This window comes from Haplochromis burtoni, unplaced genomic scaffold (genome assembly GCF_018398535.1).
Source record: "Haplochromis burtoni strain Fernald_Lab_line unplaced genomic scaffold, NCSU_Asbu1 Contig_102, whole genome shotgun sequence".
In the NCBI taxonomy this organism is placed as follows: domain Eukaryota; kingdom Metazoa; phylum Chordata; class Actinopteri; order Cichliformes; family Cichlidae; genus Haplochromis; species Haplochromis burtoni.
The window spans coordinates 333,173-355,913 of NW_024582463.1; the positions used below are offsets into that span (position 1 = coordinate 333,173).

General features: G+C 42.2%; 1 protein-coding gene across 2 annotated transcripts in view; it reads right to left on the reverse strand.

Moving 5' to 3' along the window:
* The window catches only part of LOC102303242 (ADAMTS-like protein 1), a 96,648-nt gene that overhangs the window by 41,291 nt on the left and 32,616 nt on the right, over window positions 1-22,741 (reverse strand). For both annotated transcript variants that reach the window (XM_005927695.3, XM_005927698.3), the window contains exon 2: window positions 16,311-16,427. In XM_005927695.3, the coding sequence (XP_005927757.2) occupies window positions 16,311-16,427 (117 nt within the window). The remainder of the gene's footprint in view (window positions 1-16,310; window positions 16,428-22,741) is intronic.

Below are 22,741 nucleotides of genomic sequence, written 5' to 3' on the forward strand. Positions count from 1 at the left end.
ACTGTAAAAACTAGTATATTTGTCTAATTTCTAGTCAAAAATATCTCATCACAATAAGACGCCATAACCTACAGCTTATTTCAAACGAGTGTACTAAGTAAAAAAATCTGCCGATGGAACAAGTGAAAATTCTCCAGGTCCAAAATGCAGTGTCTTAAAACGAGTTCATATAATCGCACTGAAATGTTACTCTGTAGCTGATTCAGTAAGCCAACATACTGAATGTGTGTTGGCTTACTGAATTGTGTTAAATGAATTACTCTTCTGGAAATGAAAAAAATTGTTGATTTAACACTTTCTGACATTTCTGAACCTTCTATGTTAACTGTCACATCTATTTTATTTATAGCCTAAAGCAAATTGAAATAACAGACAGTGATCGAAAGGGTCTTACAGACAGGCACATAAACATTCCAGGTCTCAAAAAAACCTCTAAATACATAAGAGGCCGAAAGGTGGATTTTGTTGTGTTAATGAATTATTGTGAAAATTAAAAGTGATTTAGTGGCCAGTAAAACGCATTCAAAGTTTGGCACTGGTTTAGCTCAGTGGGTTAGCAGACGACCGTGTGCTGTATTGCATACAAGAGAGTAGGTAGGCCTGGGTTTGAGTCTGACCTGTGGCTCTTCCTCGCTCTCTCCCTGCTTTCCTGTCTATCTACATTACCTCTATATCTCATAAGTCATGGCACACCCTACATAAGCTGCCTTTTATTTACTTGATATCAGATCGATACAAAACTTTATCTAATATTGTACAGCACTAGCCTTGGGACCATTAAAAGTGTTAACAATGTATTCTCCTACTGCCTTAAAACTGCACAGCAATGCAAGTTCAACTTTTTGACCATTTTAAGTCCACTATTAAAGTACTCAAAATGGTCAAAAAGGTTGGAAGTCCATTCGATGATTCGAGACACAGCTTGTATCTGCCACCCTCCAGTAGTAAAAATGTTAAATCAAATAAACCAATCAACTACAGTGCAATTAGATTACATGACGATCATACACAGTATATAAAAAAGAGGTGAAAATGTTTTCCAGGTCTTGAAAACTGGGAGTAATGATTGCACAAGGAAACGTCAAATTATCTCTGATATGGAGTTACATGTTTAATAATAGGTTGCTGCTAGCCTTGGAAGCCTGCATCTCTGTATTTGAGGGTATTGCGGGTAACGTGCTTGTGTATGCAAGAGTGAGAGTGAAGGAGAATAAGGGGAAAAAATGTGAAAGAGATGAGAAAATGAGCGTCTACATGTATGTGTGCGCGCCGTTAGTGTTTGCTTTGCAAGCAATAATTCATTTCATGCAACGCAATTTGACAAAAGACAGTTTATGTGGCAAAACATCCACCTTAGGCTATGTTTCTTTATATTACTGGATATTAAATCAAGTTTCTCTCGCACAGCTTACACAACAAAGCCAGAAACCGCACACTAATGAGAAGAAACTTTGTGTATCTTCCTTTAAGGTTAGCGTCAAGTCGAAGCTTGCCCAAGAGATGGGGAGTAAACATTTGGGTGCATGATGGAAGAGTTATCGCAGAAAAATAGCTGCAATAAATCAGTTCACCCATATGCCATCCTGCTATCCCATAAAAACCCTTATACCATGTTTTTAAGGAGCCTTTAGGCTCACAGGTGTCTAAGTATGCTACTGTAGTGAACTCCTAACTACTGAAGTTGGTTATAGGTAGCACCTCTGGCAGTAACAGTGAACAGCACCAGAGGAGAGATGAAAGATTTTCCTTTGCTTTACCTTTACTGCAGCCTGCATACTAGATCATCTTTGGGCTATGCATGAATTACAGCATGGTTTCTGATATAATTGCATGAAATTCTTATTCTAAGTAGTGCAGTCTATGGATGTGTGTTAACACAGTGCCATGAAGTAATGAGCAGTAATTGTTTCTGCCCATCAATGTGGGAAGGGCCATGAGGCCATTTTTAAAATAGTGAGAGAGATTACTGACAACTTGAAAACATTCAAGACCATTGTGAACATTCCCGATAGTGGAATTTCCAGGAAATTTCCTCCAAGATCAGACAATGCAATGCTCAGAGAAACTGCAAAAAGATTATACCAAAGTACTGCGAGGCCATCTGTCTGACAGCTAAAGCTTGGCTCCAACAGGGAAATGATCACAATCACAGCAGCAAGTCTACAACAGAATGACTGAAAAAAACAAACAAATCAAGGTGTTGCAACGGCCCAGTCAAAGTCCAGACCTCAGCCTGGGTGAAATACTGCGCTGGGATCTCGAGAGAGCTGTGCATAAATGAATGACCACAAGCCTCAATGTTGCAAAGATGAGTGGGCCAAGATTCCCCTGCAACTGTGACAGAAAACAATTATTACTAAAGGTGGTTCTATAAGCTATTTTTCACACATTTGATTTTACATTTTGGAGTTTTTGTTAAAAACTCAAACAAAATGTTGCTGTTTATCTGAGATTCAAACTTTTTTTTAACAATGTCCTGATACATAAATCCTTAGAATTGAAAGAGGACGTGCATCTTCTTTGTTGCATGAGTTCTCCCCGTGTTTGCATGGGTTCCCTCTGGGTACTCGTCTTCCTCTCACCATGCAAAGACATGCAGTTTGTGAGGATAGGTTAATTATTGATCAATCTAAATTGCCCATAGGTGTGAGTGCGAATGGTTATCTGTCTCTGTGTATTAGCCCTGCAACAGACCGGCGATCTTTCTAGGGTGTACCCCGCCTCTCGCCCTATGACACCTGCTCCAGCGCCCCCCGCGACCCTGAAAAGGATGAGCAGAAGCGAATGGATGGATGGACCTGCTCACAAAAACAGCTGTTTTTACCTTCCGGTCTTTTCCTACCACTAAGATAACTGTCCTATAATTAAAAACCTAATAAGTATTTGTAATAAGTTTATAATTCATGATAAGGACAAAAACAGTGGTGAAAGAATAACAATCCTTTAACACGCAGGGACATTTTATTTGTATATCCAAAGTATAGAATTTCTAGAGTGGCATTTAACTCAGACATACAGAGACAACTCTGCTCTGATGTTATTTTCTACTTTTATTTCACAGTCAACTTTATCGCTGTACTGACTTTTCAGCCTCTGACGTGATCGATGTTGTAGCCGTCATAGCTCAAGAGCAGCATCTTGTGTCTCAGAGACAAAACTGCAAGTTTTTAAGCTCATCATCAAAACTCCTCGACGGGTTTTAAAAGAAACTTTGCGCAATGTGAAAGAACAAAATAATAAAAGACTACATCCATTAATAGAAAACATCTAGAGAACAGCACACAGTCCGTTGAGCTCCGAATATCACTTTTAATTAGCAGCTCCCTCCCACACGTGTGCACATACATACAAAGAGTCCACGGGTGATCCATGACGCACACTGATGAGACATGTCTGCATGTCTGGGGTGGTCTGAGCCCTCTCAACTGTGGCAGAGGTTTACATAAACCCCCAGCTTCTGGCAACAGACACAAAATGAGAGGGTGTTAAAGTAAATCTTCCCTCCCTCCCATAGAGCAAACACGCTCGTACATCACACACGTATTTACACGTTTTAAATCATTAGCAGCAACTGTAAACATTACAAACACTTTTCCCACACTTTGCTGCCGTCATCAGATTCTTGCAGACAGGCGGCGAGGACACACAAAAACGATCCGAGAGCCAGTTAGTGGGGCCCGAGTTTGCGTGCCAGACGGGAGCTGCAGCCTCAGCTCATCTGGTGCGGCTCGGTCTGCTTGGTGTCTTTTGCCACGTGCTGACGTGCCGCCGTGCAATTGAGGGCGAAACAGCGCCAGCGCCTTAAAACCTCGCCCTCGTCCCCCTCCGCTTCCCATCCCTCCATCATCTATAGCATCGCACCGACGGAGCGGAGGAGAAGCTCATCCACTGCGCTTCAACCCTATCATTATCCCAGTGAGGTCATTCAGAAAAGCTGCTTGTGAGAAATACGCTCGTTTGCTTGTGGTTCGGCCTGTAAAACCGAAGGCGCCACAAATCATAACCGAACAGCACAGAGCACGTTTTTAACATGGAGGAAATAAAAGTGCTGAATGCTGCAGGGGTCGAGAGGAAGGAGGATGCTTCCCCTTGTTCTTTAATTCTGGTTCAAGATTTTCTTTTCACTCCTGGGTGAGCGGAGATGAGCTCTTGCTTGCGTTCCATGCAATATTAATGATTTCATCAGTGATCAAATGACTGATGGCTTTATATTGTTCTGCAGATTTTCACATTTGGCTCTGCAGCAACAAGAAGATTAATCTCATAAATCACAGACTGACTTTTCCTTCCCCCCTCAGACACACGTGTAACAAGACAATGCAGACGTTTCATTGGGGGACAATGTAACACCAAACCAAACGGTTGTCTTTAGTCAACTAGCACCCTGGCTCTCAGCCTGAGGCCTCCAGGCAATGTTTTCATCACAAGACCTTCATCGTTCACTGTGGGGTCATAAATCTGGAAGCTTCAATACTCCACTGGGTCACCTTTCACTAAGATTTGGTTCGGGATTTAGAAAGGAAGAAAAAAGGGGGGTGAAAGGAATCCAGGAAATCTCCACGTCTGTTGTGGGAAGGCTACAATTTGCCTCGAGCACCAGATGCTGCTCAGTACAAGAGGTACATTATCATTGTCACTTTCATTGTCCACAATCTCGTTGTACATGTACAGTACAATCACAATAAAGGGCTGTTCTATTATATTCTAGATATGGGTATTTTTATATATTTGTGTGTCTGTGTTGTTTTATTTCTACTTCCAAAGGCATCTCAAATTCCTGTCATTTCTATAATGTCTGGTGAAAAAGAAAAATGCATGAGCAAAACCAGGGAGCTTTAGCCAATGCCCGAAATTTTACTGGTTCTTTAAGGTGAACAACAACACATACACACACTGAAAATTGTGTTCTTTTAAAAATTAATCTAACTTACAATCTTACTGTTTATTGTGAAATGATCTGGGAGAAATCATCTGCTTCTGAATGTGAAAATAAGTCCAGTTGCCTCCAATTTAAGTACTTAAGACTCAGATGCTATATAACCCGTGTCTGTCCTGGGACAGGATGTTCATGTACCATGGGCGTCCACATGTACAACAGGCTGAACAGGAAAGCCGACACAGAGGATGTATACAAGAAGGGGATCAGCAGGCTCCATTTCCTAAGGAACATGTTCAACAAAATGAAGTTTTCCTATCACTCACTTGTTGTGAGTGCAGCGCACTTTACTGGGGTCTGCTGGGAAGGTAGCATCGGAGCTGGAGACACCAACAGACGGGATAACCCGAGCAGGATGGCTGGCTCTGTGATTGGCTGCAAACTGGACACTTTTGAAGTTGTAGCGGAGAGAAGGTCACCGAACAAACTTGCCTATTCATCACGCTCACCGCCCTCTGCACCTCTTCCTGGACACGCTGAAGAGAGTTATTGCATGCGGTATGAAAGAGTTCCTGTAGCTGAATCAGTGTGTTAGAGAAGGAGGTCCGCTGCCACAAGGACAGATACAGGAAATCTTTCATACCACGCGCAATAACTCTCGACAGCGGCACACATCTGTCTCGCAGAGAATCATCTGTCAGCGTTTTATTTCAACCCTGCTCTCTCACATCGCACGACACACACTGTGACACTTTATTGCACTCCGCTGTTTATTGCACATATTACTAGCACATGCCCGTGATACCCTATTGTTCAGGTCCGCTCATGCTTTTGGTAAACTGATGCACTTAATCACACTGAGAAAAAACAGAGGTGGAAGATGATGTTTAGTAGAAGCTAAATATGGGACCGATTGTACTTTTACGTGCAGGAAAATCTATGTGTGATTAAAGGACCCCATCAACCATCCACTGCCATCCACACATCAGCCAGATATCCCCCAGTCCTCCCCCAGAGTGAAAACTGGCACGATCCTGTACTTTTTCAGTATCTTAACAGTCATCAGTATTTGTCCTAGTCTGATTTGTTTTGATGAGGTCTCTCTTAAAAAGAGGCCTAACCAGAGAACTGGAAAAAATAAAGATGATGAGAGGACAGCTACACAAGTTGGAACAGATATCTCTAACTGCCATCTGACCCGTGCAATGGGAAGATAAATAAGATATCAGAGGTACAAATATAGCTTAATTGGTCCTCCTGGGACCTGAGCGAGGCAGTTTCTGCATAGCAGTGCCTTGAATCTGCCATGCATGTATAGTGATGTGCCAGCTAGAGCCCTTTTTCTGCATGAATCATATTTAAGGTGTGTGCAAGTGTGAGAGCATCTGAAGGGGAGAGAAACGCAACCTAAAGAGATCCTTAAACCGTGTTCATTTGACGTTAAAGGCTTACCTCTGTGCTGTATAAAGGTTGGTTTAAACTATGCCTTCTTGTGTTGCAAGCATTGTTCACTTTTCAGCTTGGAAGAATGTCAGGGTCATTTTTCAATTTTGTGGTTTGTGAACAGATTACATTCTCTCCCAGCGCTCCCTGAGAGCAAAAACTCTGTGAGCGCCTGAATGTGTTTGAAGGTCTACACGCATATACTGGATGGTCCTGATTTTCCCATGTTTAGACTTACGGTACTTATGGTACTTACACCAGTTCGCAGTTATTGGTTCTCAGCATGAACCAGAGGGAGACCACCGAGTTAAGGACCAAACCCGATGTCCATTACGCTTTAAGTCATCCAGCCAAAGAAGTCAAGTTGAGAAGCATAAAATCTCTCATGAGTATGTAACTTGTGTAGAGACAAGCATCAGGGCTTTTTGCCCTGCAGAAAAACTGCATTTAAATTACATTTTGGATACAAAGGCTTTGTTATTTAAAGCAACTTAACCATAAGGTGAAAGACAATACTACAAAAGCTGAAAAATGCCTGAGCAAATCCAGGCCCCTTTTGTTAAAACTATTGCTGCACTCGATTGAGATTGACTTGGTGTAATTTAAGTTGTATTAAACAAGCTCACAAGGAAGATGGATCACACGATCATTTATAAATCACTATTAATATCACCTTAGGTGGTATGCGTAAGTATTTACAAATCTCAGCATGTTTTTTAAAAGAACAGACCCTCCTCTTTCTGTTAAATACTGTATTTAACTGATATTTTGTGCTGCAGAGAACATCACATCAGGAAGAAAGATCTCTATTATAAAGACTTCTGCTGAATTATACTAAATTTATTTAGTTTAGCATCTGGAAAAAAACACAAGAAAAAAAAAAGAAAAATACTCCTGTTACCACTATTTTTAAAGAATTATATTACTCACTGAGGTTAAAGCTGGAAGCACTATTTCCCTAAAGAAAGCCGTAGCTACAGAGGGTAACATTTTGAACTGCATCTTTGCTGTTTAGCCCGCTGTGTGGTGGCTTCAGCTGTGGAAAATGTCTGAATAATAGTCTGTGCCCTCGTCACACTGGTCATTTGGACACTCAGTTACGCGTGGCTGCTGGTAGTCACTGTGAAATTGCTCGAAAGCATAGAGACCAGTCTGTGATGCCCTGATTCACTGGTTCAACCCCAACAACATTGGGGATATTTGATGATACGATGATGCACCAAAACCTCCTTGCGCATACAAGCAAATTACCACCAGTGTCTGTAGTTTAGACTGGAAGACACTGATTTGTACACACACACAATCACTAACTAACAACTAGCCGGTAGAGAAACATGAACCGTAAATAGAGAAAAAAAATTTCACACGTACTACTGAAACCAACACGTCTCAGTCACATTTTAGGATATCATGTGAGCAGCTTTAAAAAACAGTGAAACAAAATATTTTTGCTATAATTTCGTATTCTGGAGGGAGTTTTATCTTAGTCTTAACTTGTGTTTCTTTTGGCTAAATTCAACTTTCTTACATAAAAGCAGAAAACACACTGAATGAGGGTGTATTTGAACATCACATCACACCAAAGGATTCTTATCCAACAGCTGCTACTTTATGACTCTGTGCAGTCTGTAACTACTTGACGATGGTAAATATCACAATCAAGGGTTGTTTGATCTAATTTGCAGACCTCTCTGCATTCTGTTATGACTATCCAACCTGTGAACTTTAAATCGCAGTTCCAGTAATTGACCCAGCTGTGCTGGCAGACCTGTGAGAACCAGAAGAGGACACGGCTGTCCGGAGAGGAAAATTGTGAGATATGTATGTTTGTTCTCCTGCTTTATTGTACATGTCCACCAACCAACACAAAGAGTAATTAGAGCCCACATTAAAGACGCAGATAGGCTTTGGGTTGCAGGTTTCCCACTTCTTAAGGTAAACTCTGCTACATAGGTGGCAGGGATCCTTCAGCAGCAAGTAATTACTGCTGTAACTCAGGTTAACACTATTGCTTACACTGTAGATTGGCTACATACTGCAGACTGACTGAGCCAAGTGCCCACTATAAGCAAGTCATACAGAAGCTTACTTTGGAGTGCTACTACACTTATTCCAGTTAGTAACTCCTATGTAGTAAGTCAGGAACCACAAGGTGAAAAACAACTTGTCCCAGAGACAGTTTTATTTAACAGCAGCAAGATTTAGGGTGAAGGATTCACATCCAGAAGAAGAACTACCATGTCCTTACTTGGCTAAAACGCCCTAGATTTGAAAACTGTGGTAAAAATTTAATTTAGCTTATTACACTCCTATTTAAACAGAAAGAAACCACATTCATGGCAAGGGCTTTTAATAATCTCGCCCACACGCCCAAACACACATCCGAAGCCAGAAAATTAAAGGCCTAATCGTAACAATCACCTCCACTTGGAGACAATTAGCGCACGCGGTGCCAAAAACCCGAGTTAAGACATCCAAAAATTCCTGGATGAAACTCGCTGGCATCAACACGTCGCTATTGTATGAGTGTTTCTGTTTGTGTCTGTGCATGCCTGCGTAAATGCACAGCGAATGTGGAGAAGAATACAAACATCTGCAGAAGGGAGTGCAACCTGAAATGTAAACAATTAGAAATCAATCACTCGTCCAGAAAATCTGTGCGTGCCTTCACACGCCAACGAGGAGCAGATACTGCGCAGAGGGCGAGGAGAGACGAGCGTGGGGGGCGGGGTGAAAGCTTAGTAGGAGAGGGAAGATTTTCCCATTAATCAAAGGCACAGTTCTGTGTGTTGGTGCTGAACGCTAAAAGGCGCCGAAATCACAAACACATGGATTCTTCATAACGCATATGCACATGTCAGCATGCGAGCTACGGGACTACGCGAGGGTACGCTGTGCGAGTGTCTCCCCAGATGGGAGTGTGCGTGCATCAGTAGCCAGCAACAGACACACCACTGGCTGCATGCACAACACCCACATTTGTTATGTGGGTGTTGTGGTGAGGTCTTGTCCCTGGTGGCATTACCTCAGCAGCACCACTCCAGTACCCACAGCGCACGGCTGTGAGACCACATCAAGCGGGGGGGATGCATTCGCTGTGGCACGGTTCGGGCCAAGGATTTACTGAACACATATGCTGATGAAACAAACACAGGGGTGAGAGAAAGATCCCTCGTCCAAAGCCACGTGGCTTTACACCACATTCACCAGCACTCAGCACTTTCAAGCCTCCAAACAACCCTCGCAAGTGCCAAACACCAGTCAGCCAGCCAAAAGCGTACAAGTCCAGAAGACACATGGCTTGTAACTCACTGCTTTCTTCTCAGCTTTTCTCTTGTTTTAAAGAAAATCAGCTCTTGAATTAAAGAAAAAAAAGGATTCCTTTGGTTTGTCACAAACAAATTTCAACAAAGTCGAGGTCTCTTTCAGACTCCCGGCTATGTGAAAACAAACATTTACATTTATGGCTAACTGGACTCACAACAGTAGTTATTTACTCACTGTTTGAAATCCAGGTTTTTCCAATCCAACTCGAGCATGGGCTGCTTCACATCGGGGCAGTGTTTTGATAAATAGTCAATCGCATGCAACGTGAACAGATCCAGAGGAGCTGATTTCTCTAACAACAAGTTTAATAATGAAGAAATGTGAGAGAATTATTTCACAACCGAGTGGTGAAACAAAGCGTGCTTTTCATTAGGGCTTCATACAGACGAGGGGACTGTGTGAGGAAACCTTTTGCTGTCTACGTCTTCTGCTCTTTGGATTTGCTGCATGTAGTGAAACAACTCAGTTTACGTCAATAAAAAGAAGCAAATGTTAAAAATATCAGCGCAGTGTGTCCAAGTGTAAGATTCCTTCCACTTTTATTACCATCATACCAAAGGTTAAATGGGGTGGGGATGGTGGTGTCCTTGGAGATTTGTTGCTTGTTTGTACAAATTGAGAACATCCCGGCAGAGACTGAAAATTCTGCCGTTTTTCTGTGGAACTGAGTAGCTGACACACAGCATCCTCTTTATCCAGTGAGACCTCACTTAGGTGAAAAGGTGGAGGAAATTTCATTTTGGCAGTAACATACCTTTACAATGTGCATATTAAAACTGACAGGGACATAAACCGGTGAGTTTCTGGGCAGCGACTGGGCTCGCACAAACATTTAAGTGTTTAGAAAGTGTAATCACTAAGTGCAGTAAAGTGAAAAGTGAAAAGATAACTGCCAAAGCTATTACGTATTCTTGTGTGAGCCATAACTTAATGTTAGGAGCCTGATGTCAGAAGTAGCTATCAACTTATTAAACTCGCTTCCATCTTTAGTCTGACTTTGCTTCTGTCCTAACTGGATTAGGCAGGTTTTCCATAACCAGTTGGTAGAAAGGATTGCGTCCGCCTAACTCCATTTCAACATGCTGGTTGTTCTGGGGATTTCAGAGTGGAGATGGCAAAGTGCGATTTTCTCCATTTGGTGAACAGCAATGCCTTTTGAGCACTGAAACACAAGCGACCACTGTCACTTCAACACATCCCTGTTGTGATGCTTGACAACACTTGACTTTGGCATTAACTCTGCCCATTGCGCTGACTTGCTTATCGTTAGTACACCAAACAGCACTTGCTGGACAGATCTTTATTTTGAACTGAGAAAAATCAGTCAAGTGCATGAACGTTAGCCCAATATACAGTATATCACCCGAGTTAATCAGAGCTCCACCCAAGCCTCAGTCTTCCTCTTCACCACCAGCATCTACACTGCGGGGGTTCTCCCCTAAATCCTACCACCGCTGGGATTTCATTCTGCCATGATGGGTCATGGGAGTCTAATTGCCAAATGTATTAATTTAGATTTATCTAAAAGTGTTACCACTTTGGTAACACCATGTAGTTTGTGTTTCCTCATGAGAAGTGAGGCAGGTGCTTATTACAAAAGCACACTAGAGAAGGTCATACTTTACTAAAATTACAATGTTAGTCACCTATTTTAAGATGATTTATAGTGATCTTTTCCATATGCGTGCTCAGGGTGCTTGCCCTGCCTGACAAAATATTGCATCATCCCAGCAGCACTTGAAACATGGTTCCATGCTCATGTGCAGGAGATATTACCTGGAGGCTTGGAAGGTTATGGGCATTGTTATATGCACTGGCTCAATTTAAGTAAATTTCATCACATCAAAAGCTCAGAAATTCCTGATCGCATTTAACTTGACAATGGAGTCAAAAAACCTTGAACGTAAACACCCTCTCTGTCAGCCAATTCTCGCATTAATAAAGACAAATGAAGTGTTTAATTGTGCAAGACGGTTGCCCTTTCCACCTGGCACAACATGCAAAACACAGCTGCCAAGTCAGCATGCAGCTGAGCAATGGGTTACTTTTTCTGTAAGCTGCTGCTGCCACAGCCACTGAGCGCTCTCCGTGCGTACCACCCAGACTGGCCCTTGGCCCTACAAGCCCAACCCCAATTACTGCGACCCCCGATACCCTGCCAAAAGGCGGAACCACTCCAGCTCCTGTTCACTCTGAAGCTTCTCAAAAAGTGGGGGGAAAAAACAACCCCGACAAATGCTGCCTGAGGTGCAATTGAGCATGTAAAGACATTAAGGCTTGAATTTCTTGGCGTGTGAAGAAGCGAGATAGACTGAGAGCAGACAGGAAGAGACGTTTCACTTAAAATTTGATCAAAAGCAGCAATGGGTGCATCACAACCCACCAGAACCAGAAAAAAACACTTTACAAGGCAAACAAACAGTTTGTCACAACAACAAAAACAGAAGAAACTAAATGACTGCTTACTGGAAGTGTCCCACTAAGCCATCATTGATAACACCAGGGCAATGGGCTGGGTCAGTTGGACTGTGCTCTTCTTGCCATGACAATTCAAAATGTCTCATGTGGAAACGGTTAATCCAAGTACTTTGTATACTTTTTGTAAGGCACTTCTGCTCTTCTTCAGTATGAATTGTGTGTGCAGTGCACTTTAATCTCCTCTGGTATGGATATTTTTGGAAGGTATGGGTTCAAAATCTCATTTCTGTATGTAATTTGCCGGATCTCCCTGTGTCTGCCAGCGTGTTTTTTTCCAGGCACTCTTCATTCCAGAGTCCAAAGGCATTTAAGGTGAATCAGTGACTCTCAAGTGGCAGTGGATGTGAGCCAGACAAAGCACAGCGAATGAAGATGTGTGCGCAATTGCAGTGTGAAGCACCGAGTGGTGTCCTGACATGTAAAGAGGCAACCTTTGCTGACATGTTATCCACAATTACGTAGTTAGGAGCTAATATGATGCGTGCAGCATATTCAGCTTGTCCTTAAAGTTTGAATTTGTCTGCCAATGTTAAAGAAGCAAAAGTGCTTTCATGCAGATAAACTCATAGCAAAGACACTCCTGCCAGCGAGAACTTCACTAACACACAAACAAAGTATGAGGTGACATTTGCACACAAACACACGCGCACACACTAACAGAGGGATCAGCTTTCAGTAATCTACTTTAAAGTTGCCTGCTGACAAGCTGATCGTATTTGGTGTCTAGACATAGCGGCTAAAGAGAAAACCGTGTGCTCTCTCTCGCTCTTTCCCTCCCGTCTGTTATTTTGACCAAAACAGCACAAAAACATATCAAATCCTGAATGCATTAAATGCTTTCAGATTGTGGCAGATCTGAACTGATGGCAGGTCAGTTTAGCACTCGTGTGCACTTAGTCTTGCTAAAATAAGCATAGCTTATTGCATTAACCAAATGCTACTTCAAAGCATGCATGCAATGATCAGCATCAATAATGCTATTAGAGATGTGCATGCAACACATGCCATGTGCACTAACCAAGCCCCGTGATATCACGAACGCTCCAGAGAAGCATGACAACATTTCTGCATCATGGTCACTTTGTAACTGGAATAATTTTTCATTTATCATTTATATTACATAAATATATATTTATTTCTATATAAAAACCTGCACGTTGCACCTTCACACCACAAATGTCTTAAAGTAGGTTTAAAAAGAACAAGGAAAACAAAATAAACACAATATTATTCCCTTAAAAGTAAATAGTGTCCAATGAGTGTGCTGCTGTGGCAGAAGTTTGCACTCTCAATGTGTTTAAAGTGTGTATTTTTAATAATTTGGAAAGTGTGTTCGCTGATGATGGTTTTAGGAGGTGTTCCCGATGGTTTTGCATTTTCCTTGCATATGGCCAGACAACCTATCGATGACATTGTGAAGGTAGATGACTGAATGTTTCAAAATTCGATATGTTAAAATGATTTGCAGTTAAACAGGATTTAGGTTATTTATTTGTGTTTTATTCTTTTGTATAAATGAGGTAAAAATGATACGTTTTCATCGTTTTGAAGGATTTTAGTGAGCCGCAGTTCTTTAAACCTCAGCAGATCAAAGGAGCACGCAGGGAAAATAAAAATATTCGTGGCCAAACAAAGAGCGGGACTAGCCAGTGCTAGATTTATGAGCAGATTTTCTGTTTATCTTCACATTCTCACTCATTCAGTCTCATTACAAGGAAAAAATCTTTCTCAGACTAAGCCGCCAACATTTCAGCCACCAGACCCCCTGCACACTTTGAATCAGGAACTTCTCAATCCCATAAATTTACTTAATATATGTTTATGAATGCTGACAGTGCTACAGTAAGCGCATGCCATCATATAATGAATATGGGTTAATTAACAAAGGTATGTTAGACCTCAGCTGTACGAGACAGCTCTATTCCATTGAAGTAGATCGCGCTGAGGCTGCCAGGAAAAACACTTTCCTTTGGAGAGAACAATTCATCTGCGGTTCTCTTGGGGGATGGGGTAAAGGGTGCTGGGGAGGTCAGTCATATTGCCCACCGACCAACCCTGGCATATAGTCGTGAAAGTTAAACGAGAGAGAAAGGGAATATACTTTAGAGGGGATCTGCCTCCTGGGTCACTTGCTAATTAAGCTGCATTTATCTTGGCGTTGAGTCAACCTTAATATTGAACCTAGATCCAACACAGAACAGCGCCACAAGCACACAGACTGAAAACAGCTGAGTGCTGAAAGGAATCACAAGTATGGCTCCTGGGAGTCTGTGAGCTCCTCATCTGAAGACACATTAGCATCATAAATTTAGCAAAACGCAGCATTTGTAACGTCAGTTTAAGAAATCCTCTATTTCTGTTCTGCTATTCAGTTAAGTAAGTAGAAAAAAAATTTGTAGATTTTATACATGCAGGTTAACTGCTGGTAATGTCTGCTTTGGCCTTGAATGTTCTCTAAAAGTCATTCTAGATCATGACAATTTCATTCTACTGGTCTGTCATCAGATTTTACAGATTACAGCTTTCTATCATTTCATCTAAAATAAAGAGGCAGAAGTACTTTTCCCACAGAGTTAAGTCATTCTATCTATTTACAGTAAATGTGGGGCTACCACAACCAAAGCACCTGTGTGCTGAATGCAACAAAAGTCATTCTAATGAAGCCTATAAAGAGCAGCTGAGGCTGGGATGGCATGACTACAGTATGTCAGAGTGGTTACATAAATACTCTCTGTATGATGTTTGGCTTGAAAATCATTTAAAAAGCGGTTCGTGCAAATTCAAACATTTGCTCGAGGTCAGTGCGTCATAAATCACACTGCTGTTTGGGTTCAGCGTGAAATCCAAACGCTGTAAAGATGCCGTTTGTGGTTTCTAACTGTAAACATGTATAACAGCATCTGAATTTTTGACTCCTTATAGTTTCTTTTTCCCGTTAAATATTTCTCCGGCATATAAAAGTTAAATCATTTAAGGGCAGGCGGTATCTAGAGTTCACATGAACATTACAAAGAAGGCGTGGTCAGAACCCTCCCAAAACTCAAAATGACCTTTGCCCTTTGCAGATCTGTAAGACTATCCAGCACATGCAAGTTGTCAAATAAGTCCTCACGATCCTGCTTGAAAGCACGATGGCGAGTTCAAGCAGATATTTTATTTCAAAAGAAATGTCACTGTTTGATTAGTGGTGAGCATCTGTTGAAGGCTGGTGAATATTCAATACGTTGAGGTCAGATGGTTATTTGCCGAGGCGTGGAAACACGTGTCTGAAGGACTTTCTGCAGAGGTCACAGAGGCACGTAAACCAGAAAAATGCGAGTGAAGTCACGTCAACGACAAAACGTGCTCACAGAAAACACAAAAGCGCAACGTAAAAACTCACCTTGAGCTAACTCTTGGCGCTAACGTAATATAGTTAAAAAGCCTTCAATCACTTTTAAAAGATTGCTCTGTTATCACGCCAGGACTAATCCCATCACTGAGGATGAGGATACACATCAATGCCTGCAACAACATCAGTTTGACACCTTCATACCTCCCTCCCCGACCGCTTAGATAAAACATCTGGGAGAGAGATCAGCTGACAAAAACTGCCACAGGCAGGAATCATGTGTCATCAAAGGTGATGGCAGAGCGCGAGGAATGCGATGGGGCACCCCACCCCTGAACACGCAACAAATGTTAGTGCGTTTGCGTGTGCTGCCCTGTTTTGCATCAAGCTGGGTCAGCCTGCAGTCAGATTACACCTCCTCTCCCAAGGTCCCACAATCATCATTCACTTGCATTCATTACTGAGGTGTAACATAGATGATTTTTCACTCCTCTGCTGCGAAGTGTTATGTAAACACACTGCGATAGATTTATTGGCTGTTTTAGTTTTATCTGACATCTCGATTTATTTAAATGCGAGTTCTAAGGGAAGGAGAATTGGATATTTGAAGTTTATGTTTGAAATTAAAAAGCAGGAATGTGGGAATTCGGTAATAACCAGCTAGAACCCCCTTAAGGTCATCTGGAAGAGGCTGCCTTGGTTATTCCCTGGATCCCCAGACATGGGGAAGCTGCTTTTACCTTTTATGCTGTGCTCCTGCTTTGTGTGGCACATTGTGTTTTCACCTGCAATAAAACGTGCTATACATATTAAGTTTTTGCTAACAGAGATGAACGGCGATGCTTTTAAACTTACCGGGTCTTCTGGTTTTTGGCCGCCATCATGCAGAGGCTCTTCAGCAAGGTGATCTCGCCGAATCAGCGTGAATTCCCTGATGAACACTGCATCTCCATTGTTGGCCCACACGGCAATCTGAAAAAACAAAGCCACAGTAGCAAAAGTCCTTTGAGTTAAAACACCAACAGCACTGGTGAGACAATTTATGGATTCAAGAATGCTTTAAATGAAATTCTCGTCACATCAGCAGATGCCCCAACTCCACCTGTGGGAACAAGAACAGCTGCGTCCCAAAGTGTCAACAGTCATAGCTATTTGTAATGGTAGCTGACGGTTGCGCAACTTTTACATAATCGTACACAGTTCACACTGCAATTACACATGATTGCAGAGGTGTGAAGGCAGGGCAGGGTGTTAATGGAAGCCTTTTGAGAGCGTGTTTGCAGTGATGTGATGCAGCTGAAGGAGGCAGTTGCAGGTTATTATCAAGCTGTGCAACAAGTTGTTGCAACGATATCCTGAGGTCTGTTTTTTCTTTTCTTTTTGGTTTCTTCTCTCAACCACACATCCCTCCTAATGATGAGAATCATTACAGGCTCTGGAGGAATTCACAGCACAGGAGATCTGATATCACAAGATGTAGTAACCCACATCTTCAGTCAGGAGAGACTGGTGGGGGTGAAGGGTATGTAGGATAGGGCCCATTAGCAGCACAGCAGGGCCCGCATTCTGAAAGACGTGCAGATTCACTGAACGAGGGCCTTCAGCTGCTATCCTTGGGTCATAAACAGCCCTGTAATAACCCGGGTCGACTGCCTGCCTCCCGGGCCTGTGCTAAGGCAGCACGATGCAGGGCTGTGCATGTGGGTTTGGGGCACTTGAGGCTCAATGTAGGGGGTTGTAGAAATTTTTTGCTGAGGCGAAAAAAGCGCTGCTAAGCAACTGCAGCAAAACTTACGCTGGCTCTGTGTGGGAAAGAGCCGCAGAATGTGCTCTCAAATAAGACAAATCAAATCTGGTGTAAAGCCCCACACTCAGCACCGCTTAGCTGCAGTCACTTAGACTGTGGGGGGCTTCTGTAACAACTCATAAGTCACAGCGTGGCCAAAAACCTCCTTGGATGACAGAGACCATAATGCACAGGCTTGCTTTTGTTGGTTATGGAGCTGAAGATGTGGCAGCTGTTGGGCCAAGTGTAACACTTCGGTTTATACGTGTCTGAAGATGAACAAAAATAAACATTTTACTTTAGACTGTTTATAATTATTCCAAAGTGGTTGCATGTGGGAGTCTGCAAATCCAGAAGGAGACAAATGAGTGTGAAGACTCACTTGTTAGAAAGTGGTAAAACATGCTGCTGGAAATTTCCAACAGTGCCTCAACAGTTCGAATATCTAAGATCTGTTATGTCTACGCAAGTGAATTCAGCACATTTTAACATCCACCCATTCGGTTTCTTCCACTTATCCAGTTCAGGGTCATAGGGGCTAGAGCCCAGCTGTCATAGGGTGACTGGCAGCGTGCACCCTGGACAGTTTGCTCGTCTGACATTTGAAACCAAATAACTGATATGGAAACCTCCAAAACAGTCTATTTCTGAGCATATTGCGCAGGATCTCTAGTCATATGACTAATGTTGTGTCCTTTCTGCTACTGATGCTGAAAAGTAAATGTTGAAGAACCACGCACTATACCGAAGGCTGAGCAAATATTCAGTAAGTCAAGCGTGCAAACATTAAGAAGCTCTGCTGATGTGTGTGTCAGCTAACACGCTCCAAACACAACTTGACTGCAAATGAAGGCAGACAATGCAATAACTGTTCCTTCTTAAAACAGACCCCAAACCACAGAAATTACCTTATTGCTATTTTGTAAAACCAGTAAATAACTGACACTGCCTCTGGATTGGCAGACTGGAGCAATGGTTCCCATCTTTAAGAAGGGGGACCAGAGGATGTGCTCCAACCTACAGGGGGACAACTCTCCTTAGCCTTCCTGATCTATGCCAGATATATGCCAGGGTACTAGAGAGGAGAGTTTGTCAACCCTTGGATGCAGGAAGAACAATGCTGATCAAGAAAAACTGGACTCGCTTAAAATTGGGCATGCATGCAGCAGAAATGAGCTTTCGCCAAAGGGTGACTGGGTTCTCCCTTAGAGATAGGGTGAGGAGTTATTCTAGAGGGACTCGGAGCCACTGCTCCTCCACATTGAAAGGAGCCAGTTGAAGTGGTTTGGGCATCTGACAAGGATGCCTCCTGGGCGTCTGCTAGTTGGAGTGTTCAAAGTATGTTTGACTGGGAAAAGGCCCTGGGGCAGACCCAGGACACTTGGCTAGCCTGGGAAGGCTAGCCAAGTGGGAGGAAAGGAGGAAAGGAGGAGGTAAATAGGGAGAGGGAGGTCTGTGCTGCTTAGGCTGCTGTCCCTGTGATCTCTTTGGATAAGAGGAAGAAAATGGACAGATGGATGGTCCCAATTGGGAAATAACAGATGATGAAGCAAAGCCTAATTTGGGGTGTTTATATCCTATGATAGGTTAAAAATCTAACTTTAACCTTTAACTTTAAAGATCTATGAGTATTCAAGTGTTTTCATGCACCTGTGACATATCAGTGGGTGATGTCAGGGTGGCTACTTCACTTTTTAACATATTTTATGGATATTTTTCAAATAAATTAATATAAACAGACCTAAAAAGGGCTTACACTCAACAGAGTACACAAACATGACTCCGCTAATGTCGCTCCGTGTTGGCCAAATATGGGAATTAATGAGTGTGTTAGATCTTTGACAAGCACAAATGTTCCAGTTTATGTACACTTAAAGTTTGAAGTTTGGAGCCAACTCCAACTGGTATTCAAATATCTAAATCTGCATTTGGGTTTAAATGCAGTGTGTGTATGTGCGCGCGTCAATGTCACAAAGAGCAAGGGTGAAAGTAAAACAGGGAGCCAAGATGGTGATTCATTAACCTCCAAGGCGAGTTAGATTTCAAAGAGCACGTCTCAACCAAGGAAGAGGAGAGGAAGTGAACTCCGGGGCAAGTTGGGTCTTCAAAAGCACATAATCAACAGTAATAACATCCAACCTGATATTATAATTGAGCTTTCCTATAACGAGGTGCCAGCTTCCACTGTTTGGGTGGAAACGATGAAAAACGAGTGACTTTTGCCATGCTACACTAGACCAAAACCTAGACTTCTGTTTCATGCACTGGTGCCTTTGATTAATAAGATTCCTTCCAATGTTTAGATAAGGAACCCCCCCCCCCCCCCCTAACCCCCTTTTAAAGACTTGCTGCTGTCTGAATAAAACCTAAGAGGAAAAGATATTTTTGCTAATCTACTTTCAGAGGGGTTTATGTGAGCTTTCATTTAACACATCTTGGAGGAGGAAACGCGGTGGCCTTATTTTCCTCCCTTTCTCTACTCTTCTTTCATAACCAAAAAAACCCAGCATGACCTTTTTCTCATCTGAGGATTTTCACCATATCCGTCGCTACCCGCCCACACATCAGCTAGTTAGAAGATTTGTTTAAGCATGAGATTATGAGTGCTTAGCAATATATCAATTACACATTGGGGTTTCAGAACTGATGAAGGTAACTCATAAAAAATGCTGAGACTTGGCACACCTCAGGTTACAAGACACCCCTTAATGTACTGTAAGATGAAAAGGAAAAAACAACCCGCCTGGTTATAACTTTCACCTCAGCTATCCACACAGGAAACCTTAAATGTAACAGTTCATGACAAAGCTTTGTGAGAAAACTAAGTAAAATTGAAGCACTACTTTCATCACATTCTCTGATTCCTGATGGATTATTTAGTTATCTAATATTCTTCCTCAGGCAGCCTTTGAAGTTGTACCACCTCCCCAGTTTCTCTGCCAGATTTCACTCAACTTGATTTACTAGTGTCTGTCTCCCAAGTGCAGTCTGTCCTAAGAACAAGAAGAGAAGAAGGGCAAGGAGCTCAACTTGCTGTGATCTTCAACTCCCACCACTTTTCATCTGGAACAGCATTAGGAATGAGAAGCCTCAGGAGACAGAGAGGGAAAAAATCATCAACCTCTGATTGATGAAATATTTTCCTGGCACTGTCACATCCCTTTGCGTGCGGGTCTGTGTGTCCCACTTGTTAACGTCTGCTAACGATGCACAGCACCTTCACGGTGATGCACTTTGTTTCTATGACACTTTAAAGTCGTCGTGAAGCAGCCTGCTTTACTTACAATCTGGTGCATTTCCTGTTGAAACAGGATACTATAAAACAGTGCAAGAAGAGATTAGTTAAAAATGTAAACAGAATTCAACACATTCACACAGCGGCCATTTGCCTCGCTAAGGTGTCGCTAAAGGGAAGCTCAAGTATTATTACTAGAATAACGTTGCTGCTCCAGGTGGGAAATCAAATAATTTGGATAAATCAGAAATATCACACACTCTCTTGGTTACTCAACAACTGAAGAGACAATACATAGAAAAGTAGTGGGGCGTACTGGTCAATTAGCTAATGCTAGACAACGGCTACACTTAGCATTCAAACATTTTCTAGCTAACTTTGCTACAAAATAGTGTTAGAGTAAAGGTGTAAATCGAATCTGAAATATCAAGTTTGGACACAGTTTAGATGCATTTAAGTGTTGAAGGAAATAATGCTGGATTCACTCATTCTGACAATATCACATTAGCTAACTCTGAAAATGTTCTGGTTAAGCTAGTAATATTACGCAACATTAAACTCACTGGAAGACATACATTCAACAGCAACTTTATTAAGTACACCTGTTCAGCTGCTTGCTATCATAAATATGGACTGCGACTGTCCCATGTAACTGTCTTTAGGGTTCACAGAGAATGGTCTGAAAAAGAGTGAGTAGTAGTGAGTGAAAACGCCTTATTGATGCTGGAGGTTAGAAGAAAATGGGCAGACTTATTCAAACTAATGGGAGGGCAACAGCAACTAAAATAGCCACTGCACACCTAAGGTATGCAAAAGAGCTTCTCTGAACACATAAACCATGAAGCAGATGGGATTCAGCAGAAGATGCTTGGCAAAATGTTACTTTGTCTGCAGACTCTCAATTTGAGCTGCAACTCTCAAATGGTAGAGTCCGAATTTGTTGTAAACAACATAGAAGCATGGCTCCATCCTGCCTCTTTTTTTTTTTATTTACATTTTCTCCCTTTACTGTACAGATTGTGTAATCTCCCAAATGCAATGTAATGCAAACTGCTGATTCTGCATCGTACATACTGGCCCAGAAAAGATTACCTATTATGCAGTTACTGCTGTGTATTATTTCACACAAAGCAGAGGGTGGGAATGACAAAATATTTTTTCATACCAGAAAAAGCTGCGATATCATATGTTATAGTGCATCATGGCCATATTTGGTCAAAGCTGATAAAGCAATGGGACTCATTGACGTCAGAAACCATCAAGCAATTCCAAGTCCAAGCCCTTATAGAGAGTAAAGTTGAGAAAGAGAGCGTAGGCGACGTCACTATCCTTCATAAACACAAACCTTTGACCAGTGAGCACGCGGCTTGCAGCAGCACAGTTTCTTCACTCTATGTCCGGTTGTGCAGTCCCGTTCAAACAGAAGACACAAGCAAGACAGCGCTCCGATGTGACAGGCGTACCTCTGCTCATCAAAAGCCATGGCGGTGGAATCGACCGTTTCACCTGAACATCAAAGCCTCTCATATGTCCAGCACAGGGGCAGATATGATGAAGTCCAAAAATATCAAAACGCGAGGAAGAGGAGCTCAAAAGATTTTTACCCTCCTCTGATGGCCTCTGTGAGGAGATTCTCTGTGAGAATCAGGGATGGAGAAACTGAACAGACCTTGAGTCACACGGACAAAGTGTTAGGCTTTGTGGCCTTCCAGATGTCAAATATAGGAAAAGAGGTGAGAATTACACTGTTGCATTGCTGATACTATGGCTGATCAGAAAGGCCCTTTCAGATATGTTATTTGAACTGTTTGAGAGTCAAACTGAGACAAACCGTTTTAATAAAAACTGACTGTGTGGTTTGTTAGAAATAGTCTCAAAAGTAAAAATCAGTACATTCAGTGCACGTAAATACAACGAAAGAGAAAAAATGTTTTTTGGGCATCAGAGAAGGTTTGGATGAAGTTTTTTTAAGCCAACTAAAGTAGAATTAAACTAAACATTCAACACGACCCACCAGTATCAATGAAGCCCCGAGCAAATCATGCTTCAGACATCAACAAGGATGTAAAATGACTCATTGCTGTAGTTTCGCCTTGAGCGACTGTTGTTGTGATTTAGCTCAAACTACACACTTGAACATGCCTCCAATTTTCTCTCGTTTCAGGTGTTGGCTTTATCGTCTGACAGGAAGCAGTCAGCAAGACATCAACACCTAACAGACCCGACTGTCACCATCTATCATTAATACGGCCTGTGAAACTGCTG